At 43.0% G+C, this 12565-nt stretch overlaps 1 protein-coding gene across 1 annotated transcript in view; it reads left to right on the forward strand.

Moving 5' to 3' along the window:
* Positions 1-12565, forward strand: part of PDE11A (phosphodiesterase 11A) — a 262869-nt gene that overhangs the window by 223088 nt on the left and 27216 nt on the right. Inside the window, exons 17-19 of the mRNA XM_090045374.1 lie at positions 405-472; positions 4017-4087; positions 10494-10577. Of these exons, the coding sequence (XP_089901500.1) occupies positions 405-472; positions 4017-4087; positions 10494-10577 (223 nt within the window). The remainder of the gene's footprint in view (positions 1-404; positions 473-4016; positions 4088-10493; positions 10578-12565) is intronic.

Here is a 12565-nt window from a genome sequence, read left to right on the forward strand (position 1 = left end):
GGGGAACTCCATTGCCCACATCCATCCAGGTTGAAAACGCCCGATCTACCACCACTCTCTGGGTGCGACCATCAAGCCAATTTGCCACCCATCTGACTGTGTAGGCATCAATGCCAGTTGCCTACTTTGTAGTGATACCTGTTTCTTTTTAAACACACAATGCATTACACTGAAAAATCATTATCTAATGATCTATATGCTTAGGAAGCCTAATGCATTAATGATGATTTGAAAACTACACTAACAGTTAAGATTTCAAACAGCGCTGGTCCTGCTAGAAAGAAGGTTCCTGCTAGACAAGGTTTTAATTCTGCTTTTTTTCCTAATTTGTGTGTCCAGGGCAGATTTGTTTAGAAATACAACAAAGCTTTATTCAGCCTGTATTGTTCATTTCTGTTTTCCAGATCAATGCTAATGACAGCCTGTGACCTTGGAGCTGTGACCAAACCGTGGGAGATTTCAAGACAGGCAAGTCATGATTAATAGCAGGGCTGGAAAGAGGCAGGACTGGTGGGACAGTATTCCCAGGGCCCTGACTTACAAGGGACCAGAACTGCAGTCAATTTACAGTGGTATTAATGCAGTGAAAAATAGCAGGGGGGTTCTCCAAGGCATGGTTTATTGCACAATTTTTTCATTTGCTGGTTCTGCTGAGTAATATTTAGACACCTGAAGAGATCTTATTTTATGACCTCTCCTCCTCCATTAACCTTTTAACTCCATTAAAAAAAAACGTTGGCCCTGTGCAGGTACTTTTCTGCTAGACCCGTTTTTTGTTTTTTTTTACAGTACATGTAATTGTAATTCTGTGATCAGATGACAGTGATGGAATCTGTTGCACACTGAGAACATCAACAGGTTTTTTGCTGATCCACGCAGAGGTGCTCAGTACTTGGGGGACCTAAGGGCCCTGGGTCCCCTCAGGAAGAGGGCTGTCACCTGAAATGTGTAAAACTTTCCACATGTCCATCATCTTAAGCCCCTGCCCACCCCCAGCAAAAATACAAGTCAGAGCCTTTGGATACACATGCTGTAATGGAGACAGAATATGTATTTTTTCCATGATAAACAGAAATTGACTATTGTTTTAGCAGTGGTTTAACATTAAAAATTGTAGTTCTGGGACACTGTTCAGCAACCCTTTCCTACAGTGACAGTTTATCAGACAGCGCCCTTCAAGGTGTATATTATACCCAGACAGTCATTTAAAGTCTAAAGTTTGGTGAGGTAAGCAACCAGAGTGTGCAACTACAGACCTTTCTGAAACTGGAAGGCCATCTGGGTCAAGACTGGCCTTGAAAGCCACCAACTCCCAGAAAACTTCCTCTCCTCAGGTATCCATCACCAGTATGACCCACACTTTGCTAATAACTCAGTTCACCTGAAATAGTGATCAGAGAGGGAGTGAAAATACACAGAAGTGAAAGAGGCTAGTAAAGAGGCAGAGTGGGATGAAGTAGTCTGATTTTCTTGAGAAGGGAAAGGAGGAACAATAGCTTAAAGAGAGTAGGACTCTGTTTGGAACATGAGGAGATACTGAATATAGTACAAAACATTAATTCTCCTCAGTGGAATTGTCAACACAACTACAATTCATGATCTGGAATATTACTGTACTAGCAAACTGCCCATCAAGAATGATGGGGGAGGTGGGGATGGAGCACCGCCACCCACCACCCTGCGCTGCTGCAGCCCCCCCGGGGTGGGGGGGAGCTTGTCTTGTCATGCCCTCCATCCCCCTCCACCAGCACTCTGCACCACCACTGCCTCCAGTGCTGCTGGCCCCGCCCCCCGCCCTTGGAGGCAGTGGAGCACCACCATGATGGCAGGGACGGCACTGCTGGCCTCGCCCCCGCCCCGCTCTGTCCCCTCCGTCCCTGACATCATGGCAGCACTTTGCACGCTGATTGGTTTTTTCACTAACCAATCAGAGTGTTCCAAGAGCATTACGGACAGACAGAGTAAGCCCTTTACTGTATAAGAATTTTTTACCTTTAAAAAAGTAGTATAGCTGTTTGGTATTGAATTCAAGTTTTAAAAGATATATCATAAATATATGAATATATTTAATTTTTAATTTTTCTGTATTTTCGTGCATATTTCCTTCCAAAGCTCCTATTCTCTTGTTGCAGAATATGAGAAATAGGCATAAAATATTATCAAAAATTACTTTTATGCAGAAAATTACTTTTATCCAGAAGTGGGAGAATCAGGTCCCCAAACTCTGGCATTTTCCTGCATGCAGTATTCCTTCCTTTCCTGCCTCAACCTAATTAATGTTTGTGCATAGGAAATAGGGATAAGTCAAGCAGGATTTGGTTCATGTTTCTTGAGTGAGTTTTGAGCTATAGGAGTGCTTGCTGCAATTTATGACCAACTATTTTTCTGTTCTTATGCTTCTCAAGGACTGTAAGTAAACCTGCCCCTGTGGCCTAACTACACGTCTATTTTCTATTGAGCAGCCAGCATTATCTGGTTGAACAGAGATGCTAATAAGGATGCAGAGGGACATCTGGGGAAATCTTTTGACCTCAACCATGCCTGGAGGAGGAGATCTTGACAAGTGAGGGAGGTAGACAAAAAACACATAAATGGAAGGGACAAAAGGGAGAAAGTGCAGAGGATAAACATTCCTGAAGATGAGACAGATAAAACATACAAAAGGAGATAGGGAGATGGAATGCTGAGAAGAGCAGAATCAGAGCAGCAGGAGTCAAGGAGAAGAATACGCCTTGATTATTCATATACAATGCAGTTGGAAAACACTTAATTGCTGTTAAGCTGTTAAATTATTCATGTGTGTGACATGCTGGTCCATAACTTTAATCAGTGATACAGGTTTACTTTATGTTACATGTTCCAAAATGTGTGGTCCAAACTGTGCGATCATACCAATAACCTGCAAAATTGTGGCTTAGCTGAAGATTTAAGGCCATTTTATTATGTTACTCCATCTGTTTTTACAAGATAGAGCATGTTTAAGGACTGTTGCTTGTTGACTGCTAGGCTGTCACCTCTACTTGTTTTCCCCATGCTAGACTAGGATATTGAGTTAGCATGAAGTACAGATTCCATCCTTAATTCAGCCCATTGTGCCTTGGTTCCATGTGTGAAATGTTATTTTGTCCCCATATCTAAGAAGAATAGATAGGTGCAATAGTCCATTAAAAACAGAATGTCACCTTGAATGGCCAAACTTCCTTTTTGCTATGTAAATCATATCTGTATCCCAATAATAATCAAATATTTGTGTGCGTACCTGTGTGCCGTCACATACAAGGGGGAGAATACATTTAGTTATTTCAGTAGTTGCCTATCTTTAGGTTCCTAGAGTTTGCAACAATAATTTCATCTTTATATCCTGTATGCTTCCAAGAAACACATATTAACCAAAACAAAAGCAGCTTGATTCATGCTGCCAAAGGCATTTCCATTTCCAAAAGTCATCCCCAAGTTCTTTAGATGCTCAGGTGCTAGAATAATGACATTAAAAGAACAAAATATATCTTAGTGGACAAAAAGTTTTAGGATTCCATTTTAGCTGGCTGAAGTTACTGGTCAGCTGAGTTTCTCTAACAAAAGAGAAATTTTTTTATAGGCAGCAGCCTGTAAAATACCCAGACAGCTCATGCACACTTCACAGTCTTTTGTGGAAATAATTGTGTATGCCTACATAGGGGTCTATTTTACTCTCCATGCCTGAGTAAGTTACATGAAACTCCAACTAACTCCACCATCAGTTTGTCTTGTCTTTGCCACAGGCATCAAAAGGAAAATTAGAATGTGTTTTTGCAACATGGCCACATCCTGCAGCTCTATAAACCCCAATTCACCAAGGTACTCAAGCATGTGCCTAGCACATGCACTCAAGCATATTTAAACGTATGAACAGGACTACTGTGTTTACAGATATACACATGCTAAAATATTTTAGTCAGAGCCTTAGGTAAGAAATTCTTGACCGTAAAAATAGTTAACAAATGTATCTACCTTTAATATAATTATATTTCAGGCAGCTGAACTGGTAACCAGTGAGTTCTTCGAGCAAGGAGACAGAGAGAGATCTGAACTCAAACTAACCCCTTCAGTAAGTTTGTTACCACTCTTGAAATGCACTTTCTTGTAGGGTAAGAAAATGGTGATCATGTCACTGCTTTTCCTCAAAGAAGCACCTCAGTTTTGTACACAGAAGGCACTGTGTATAGGGCACACCTGCATGCCTTAATGTGCCATAGACTAAGGCACATTAAGTGTTAGATGCACATAAATTTACATATAGATATGCCCAGAAAAGCACATTGGAATAAATATATGACCAGCCTAAAAGCAGAATTTTTTAAGACGTAGTCCAAAGCCTGTCATTGACTCAAGTAAGTTTTGGACTGAACCATTACTCCCCACATACTGTTGATACCCTAATATTCTCTGTGGACATTCTGTAACAGCAGTGATTATAACTGCCAAGACCATATTCAAACAATCACCATATATTCATAGAAATAACAATTACCAAGTCATCTATCTCTGATATCTGTTTTATTTACAGTATCTTTTCTAAAGAACCATTCTGGTGTGCCCACAACAAGTCCTATGGTTCTTGGGTAATTTGGGATTGTCTGTCCATTTACTATATCTAGATAAGATAGAATACATAAAAAGGATACAAAGTGTAAACAGAAACCACAGAGAGGAAGAAAGAAAACAAAGATTTGAAGCTGGTGAAATGAAGAGGAGACCTTATTCACACCTAAATATGTTTAAAAGCTTACGGATCATCATCTGGGGAAACACAGGAAGGAGTTTTAAGGAGTTCGTATTCAAAACATTACAAAAACAAGTGATCTATCTTTTCAATCTGTATATAATGATACTTCAAGGAAGCATTCACAAAAAACGTCGCTTGCATACTACAATATGAGAAGCACCAAGTTGATGTAAATCAGCATAACAATGAAATCAAGAATTGCATCGTTTATATCAGCTGAGGATCTGATTCAATTGTTATCAGCTCTGTACAGTATGCTAAGGAGCCTGTGATGTTAATGGCTGTCTCATAAAGTAGTTATCAGTTTCTGCCTTCCTTTGCACATAAGCAAATGAATTATCTCTAGTAGAGTCAGTCAGCCATACTGACAAGGCTGGGGTTTTGGATCAAATATAGCCTTGAATAACTGAATGTACTATTCCATATAGCACATACATAGTGCACTTTACATCAAGTGGTCCTTGAAACACTAATAAAATCCCTCTGTCAGAGAAAATAATTTTACTTTAACATATTATTTTTATTAATTGACATAATTTTAAATATTTATATATTTATTTAATGTTGATAGTGTTCACAAAGCCTAGGGTGTAAGGATTAAAGTCATTTGGAGCTTTATCGTTTGAAAAAGGTAGATGTTTTAAAAAAATACAGCAGTCACTTAAATGTTTCATGTGATAACTCTATTCCAGATCACTCAACAGACGCAAATGCAAGAACTGCTGGCTCTACAAAAGCTAATGTAGCTCTACAAAAGCTACATAGAAAATATGCAGGACATATGAAGTACAATTTCCTTGCATTAAGATCTCATAAAAGTCTGCACAGGCCAGAGAATGAAAATTTTGATAGTACTCAACTAACTTAAGAACAAAGGGAAAAAAATTTAAAATTGCATCCAGAATGCTGTTCTCTTTTCTGATCTATAACTTCTTAAAACTTCTGTTCCTACTAAGATCCATTAAGATATCTGTGCATTTAAGAAAGAACAATGAGCATGGACAGTTAATGTAACATATGCAGTTTTGCTTTTGACATGATCTCCCACAACATTCTCGCAAGCAAGCTAAGGAAGTATGGTTTTAATTAATAAATTGTAAGATGGACAGAAAACTGGCTGGATTGTCAGGCACAAAGGGTAGTAATCAATGGCTCAATGTCTAGTTGGCAGACTATCAAGTGGAGTGCCCCAAAAGTTGGTCCTGGGGCTGGTTTTGTTAAGTATCTTCATCAACGATTTGGAAGATAGGATGAAATGCACCCTCAGCAAGTTCGTGGATGACACCAAGCTGGATGGAGTAGTAGATACACTGGAAGGTAGGACCAGGATTCAGGGACCTAGACAAATTGAAGGATTGGACCAAAAGAAATCTCATTAAGTTCAATATGGACAAGTGCAAAGCCCTGTACTTAGGACAGAACAAACCTATGCACTGGTACTGGCTGGAGACTAACTGCCTAAGCAACAGCTGTGTAGAAAAGAACCTGGGCATTACAGTGGACAATAAGCTAAATATGAGCCAACAATGTCCCCTTGTTGCAAAGAAGGCTAACAGCATACTGGAGTACTACTAGCAGGTTGAGGGAGTACTCCTAGCAGGTTGAGGGAAGTGCTTATTCCCCTCTATTTAGTACTGGTGAAGCCACATCTGGAGTACTGCCCAAAGGGAGGTAATCCCAACAAGGGTCAAAGGGAGCAGGAGGGCACATAAACCCCCATGGCTCACTAAGAGCATCCGGGAATGTCTCCTTGCTAAAAGGGAGGCATATACCCAATGGAGAGATGGGGTCATCACCAAGAAGGACTATGTTACAGTTGCCCGAGGATGTAGGGGGGCAGTCAGGAGGGCCAAGGCAGAGATGGAGATAGGACTAGCTTCCCGGATTAAGGACAATAAGAAGTCCTTCTTCAAATACATAGGGGGTAAAAAGAGGGTCCCAGGTAATGTGGGGCCCCTGCAGGACACAATGGGCAACTTAGTCATCACACCAGATGATAAAGCTAACATATTTAACGATTTCTTTGCCTCTGTCTTCCTAAGTAGGGACCAGTTCAGCCACCTCCCTGCTGGGCCCCCCTCGGGCCTCGGGAGAGACACGCCTGGGCCAGGGGTTAGCGAGGAGTTAGTTAGGGTACTTCTGGAGAGGCTGGACGTGTTCAAGTCCGCTGGTCCGGACGATCTTCACCCTAGGGTTCTACAGGAACTGGCCGAGGTCATTGCGGGACCCCTGGCGCGGCTCTATGAGCACTCGTGGTGCTCTGGCGAGGTGCCGGAGGACTGGAAGAGGGCCAATGTGGTCCCTATCTTCAAAAAGGGAAAAAAAGAGGACCCGGGAAATTACAGGCCAGTTAGTCTTACCTCAATCCCAGGTAAGCTCTTTGAAAAAATTATCCTGGCACACATCCAGGAGGGCCTTGCGGGGGAATGCATGCTCAGGGGCAACCAACATGGGTTCATCAGTGGCAGGTCTTGTCAGACCAACCTGGTGGCCTTTTACGATCAGGTCACCAAATCATTAGACGCAGGGGTTGCTGTGGATGTAGTCTTTCTGGACTTCCGGAAGGCTTTCGACACTGTCTCTCACCCTGTCCTCATCAAAAAGCTGGGAGACTGTGGTGTCGATGCCCACACAGTCAAATGGGTCGCCAACTGGTTGGAGGGCCGCACCCAGAGGGTGGTAGTGGATGGGTTCTTCTCGACCTGGAAGGACGTGGGCAGTGGGGTTCCGCAGGGCTCGGTCCTCGGGCCCGCACTGTTCAACATCTTCATCAGTGACTTGGATGAGGGGGTAGAAAGCACCCTGTTCAAGTTTGCTGATGACACTAAGATGTGGGGGGATGTGGGTGCACTAGAAGGGTGCAATAGGCTACAAGCTGACCTTGACAGGTTGCAACGGTGGGCGGATAAGAATAGGATGGGGTTTAACACTGATAAGTGCAAGGTGTTGCACATGGGGAGGAAGAACCGGCACCACACTTACAGGTTGGGGAACTCCCCTCTTGCCAGCACGGAGACGGAAAAGGATCTTGGAGTCGTCATTGACTCCACAATGAACATGGGCCGGCAGTGTGGGGAGGCAGTCAGGAAGGCCAACCGTACCCTGTCATGCATCCACAGATGCATCTCGAGCAGGTCCAGGGAGGTGATCCTCCCCCTCTATGCGGCACTGGTCAGGCCGCAGCTGGAGTACTGCATCCAGTTCTGGGCGCCACACTTCAAGAGGGACGTGGACGATATGGAAAGAGTTCAGAGGAGGGCCACTCGTATGATCAAGGGTCAGCAGGGCAGGCCTTATGAGGAGAGGCTACGGGACCTGAACGTGTTTAGCCTCCACAACAGAAGGTTAAGGGGGGACCTTGTGGCCTGCTACAAACTGGTCAGGGGGGATCAGCAGGTATTGGGGGAGTCCCTGTTCCCCCGTGCGCTGCCAGGAGTGACCAGGAATAACGGTCACAAGCTGGCAGAGGGTAAGTTTAGATTAGATATTAGGAGGCGCTACTTCACAGTCAGGGCGGCTAGGGCCTGGAACCAGCTTCCAGGGGAAGTGGTGCAGGCTCCTAGCCTGGGGGTTTTTAAAAGGAAGTTAGATGAGCACCTTGCCGGGGTCATCTGACCCCGGTGCTCTTTCCTGCCAAGGCAGGGGGTCGGACTAGATGATCTACCTAGGTCCCTTCCGACTCTAGCTACTATGAAACTATGAAACTACTGTGTCCAGTTTTGAGCCACCACTAAAAGGATGTGGACAAACTGGAGAGTCCAGTGGAGGGCAATGAAAATGGTTAGATGGCACGGGAACAAGACTTATGGGGAAAGACCAAGGGAACTGAGCTTATTTTGTCTGCAGAAGAGAAGACTGAGAGGGGATTTAGTAGCAGCCTTCAACTATATGAAGGGTAGTTCCAAAGAGCATGGAGCTAGACCATTCTTAGTGGTGACATAGAACAAGGACCAATGGTCTCAAGTTTTAGCAAGGGAAGTTTAGGTTAGATATTAGGAAAAACTCTCTCACTAGGAGGCTAGTCAAGCACTGGAACAGGCTATCTAGGGAGGTTGTGAAATTTCCATCCTTAAAGGTTTTTAAGACACAGCTAAACACAGCTTGGCTGGGATGATCTAGTTGGAGATGCTCCTGCTTTGAGCAGGGAGTTGGACTAGATGACCTCCTGAGGTTCCTTCTGACAATAAGCTTCTATGATTTGATTCTACATTAAGTTTCCAAAAAGTATAGAAAATTTAGCTTATAATAGCATCAGTACCTAGAAAACATGGATCCAGGACAAGCCCTTGTGTTCAGGGAAAATCTAAGGAAAACTTAAAAGTATCCATATCAGGGGAACAACAGTAGACTCATGTTGCGTGCATCTTTCCCATCAAGCAAGTAGGACAGCCTGACACAAGTGGCAGGAAATGAGGGTATAGAGCAGTATTTCCCAACCCTTTTTGCCCCAAGGCACACTTACCTAAATAAAAAAGCACCACAGCACACCAGATGCAGGGGGGAGGGGGAGCTGCACAGCCAGCCAGTATTTTGGGTTGGAGCCATGCCCCCTGCCTGGCTGGAGCCACACTCCCCATCTGTCTGTGTCTGCAGCAGCAGCAGGCAGGGGGCATGGCTCCAGCCCAAAATGCCACAGCACACCTGGACGTGCCTGACCGCAGTGTGCTATGGCATACTGGTTGGGAAACACTGGTACAGAGGATATGTGAGAAACATGGGTTCAAACCTCACAGAGCTCAAGTCTTTCCTCCTTATCTCTAGTTTTCCTTGCCTCTGACAGCACGGTCAACTTTCCAAGTGTTCCAGCAATTGCCTTCACCCCCTGCAGTATTCCCTGTGGTAGAGTCACAAATGACCAAGAAGTTGAGCTCTCTTTCCCAAAGGAGCAAACTGTAGAACAAGTACTCCTCCCAGCTCAATCTGATGATTCCCCAGCTAGAAGACTGCCAGATATGGCTGGGCTCCTGGGTCCTCTCAAGGCAGCATGACACATATACTCTTCTTCATTTATTCCAATTAATTCAAAGCATTTTTGCTTCTTCTGTGGCAGAGAATGGTATTATCTGGTCTACACAAAATTACTATGCATCTCTTTTTAGGGTTCTTGCTCTTGTCCACCCGCAGCATTGTACTGACATTTAGAAATTGCATATTATAGCAATAAAATAACTTCAACTTACAAACTTCAAAAAAAAAAAAAAAGCTGAAAAATCTCTCTCATAGACATTAGGGCTGGAAGGGACCTCGGAAGATCATCAAGTCCAGGCCCCTGCCTAAGGGGCAGGAAGTCAGCTGGGGTCATCTGGACAAAAAACTAGAAAGTGTATGTAAAGATTTTTTATGGTTTACGAAGTGTTCTCTTGTTAACAATCTGATCAGAACATCCAAGTGTTGGATTACGTACAGTAGAGTTAGTTATCCGAAGTAGGATGTGCTGTAAACCTACATGATATGTGGTACAAAGGTACAAGTAACTAAACAAAAGGAAAAATGTACTATTTTAACTACTGAGAAAAATGTAAAATAATTGACATATTGAAATAAAAGTCTGTAGACATATTGTATACATTGCATATATACATATTTGTTGAAGATTCATTCTGTCAACCAATTTGATCTTAGAAAGGGTCTTTGGTCCCAATTAGTTTGGATAACTGACTCTGTACTGTATTGGTAAAAATATTTCAGCACAGTAAAGCATGATACTTTTGTTTTCCTCTCAATTCAGGCTATTTTTGATCGGAACAGAAAAGATGAACTGCCCAGGCTGCAGCTGGAATGGATCGATAGCATCTGCATGCCCTTATACGAGGTAATTTTACTTACTGCCATTGCAGAGTCAGGAGAGCACTGGCCCTTCATTTCCAAATAAGAGAGTTGTTTATATAGCAATCTCTAATGCTGCTATACACAGCACACTTACCTTCGTTTCCCTTGTCTTTGCTCAGAATTTTGAATTGTAGACAGAAATGTTTAATTTACAGACTGTGAAGACAGAAATATCATTTCTTTTTGAATTCCAGAGCTGCCCAGACAAAGATCTCTTTTATCTTATATCAGGCAATGGTTCTTAATGTGGTAAAAGTTCCCTACTGTGCTCTGTGTTTTGTTCAATGAATAATTCTGCATATAAGCACAGACCTGAATAGGCAGGACCCCAGGGAAAACACAGGCCTGAATTTTTCAACCCCAGTTCTGGCTCTTCCAACCTGAGAGCTGAAAGGCACATTCCATGGCACAGCCCATGGGATCACTTGGTATAGGCACACATTGCATCCAGCGTAGAATGTGCTAATGTGGTCGTGCACCCACACAGATTACTTGGATGCTTGGAATAAGTACCACAGCTGTAAGATGGATGGCTGTGTTATGGGCTGCAGATACCTACAATGAAGTGCCACTGCTAATCAAATTACATCAGATGCAGTGTGTGGCCCAGATGGATGTTTATTTCTTCTGCCTGACTAGAAAATACAGTTATGCAAGCAAGGCTACAGCTGGTAAGCAACATTGTGGAACCCTGTCATCACCAGCTTGCATACCTCTTCATCAGCCAAGCTTGGGGCCCAACCTGCAGCCTGAAGCCAGCCTCCTACTGATATCAGGGCTTTGCCCGGATACAGACTGGAGGAGTTGGCTCTCATCATGTAGAAAAAAAACCCAGACTAATTAGTCTTTTTCTCCTGATCAAACATTCCCTCTGAAATTGGTACAAAATGTAATGTTCTCTTCTTCCTGCTCTTCACAAATCCCAGTCACCAAGTGATTTCAGTATGCATTTGGGTGTACATAAAGTGAATTACTGGTCATGCCAGAAATGTAATTATGTGACTGTAACTCCTTTCTACACATATATGCATGCGCAAAAAAGATTTAGGAATGCCTCCCTGCTATAGGCAGGATGCGTCTCTAGTAGCTACTAATGTAAGAAGATGGACTGTGTTCCCCGTCCCCTGCATCCTTGTGAATGAGGAAGCTACAGTCCTGCCGCTGGTTCGTCCTTGTGCCCCTGCCCCTGAGTTGCCACAACAGCAAGTCACAGTCTCCTATAATAAAGTAAGTATTTAATGATCTGATGGATATATAGCTTCATGGGAGAATACAGATCCATGCAGTTTTTTAAATTCACTAGGCTCATCTCTTACATAGACTAGGATAAGGGGAAAATGTCAGAAGAAGAGCAAAAAATAAGAACAAAGTTATTTCCCCAAACTAGGCAATGTTATAACCAGAAGTCATGATTTATGTTGTGACAGAATCTGTAATATGAAAGGGTACAATACAGCACGGTGGGTGGAGAAACAAAGCAACCTCTGTGTGAAAAGACTAGATCTTGAACACTGAAGCACTGGTTAGTTAGCTCCATCCTAGCAGGAGCTCTCTGGGGAATATATTCACATCTGATTCCCCTACTTTCTGCTGTCTTTGCATCATGCTGTGCAGCTATTAGCCTGCTGCTCAACAACTTTAAAAAAAGAGACACTATCAAACCTTGAAGTCATTGCAGCACCAGCCTTAGGGGTAAACAGAAAACTCGATGTCACAGTATCACACTGTGTGAGCTTCTCTCTTGAATATAAAGTCAAATTTTAATTTCCATATCCAACTTAATCAAACCTCAGTACACCCATCACACCAATGACGCATTCAGGCACTGTAAATCTTCTGTTTACAGACGATACAAAACCTACAGTTGATGCATTTTGTCAGCTATATAATATTATGGGTTTGGGTTGTCTTCCCTTCCAAAAAATCCTTTAATTTTAGCCTTTGTAATATGTTGTATAGAGTATAGACTAC

The sequence above is a fragment of the Crocodylus siamensis genome, chromosome 4 (genome assembly GCF_052110815.1).
Source record: "Crocodylus siamensis isolate JL-2025a chromosome 4, ASM5211081v1, whole genome shotgun sequence".
NCBI lineage: Eukaryota > Metazoa > Chordata > Crocodylia > Crocodylidae > Crocodylus > Crocodylus siamensis.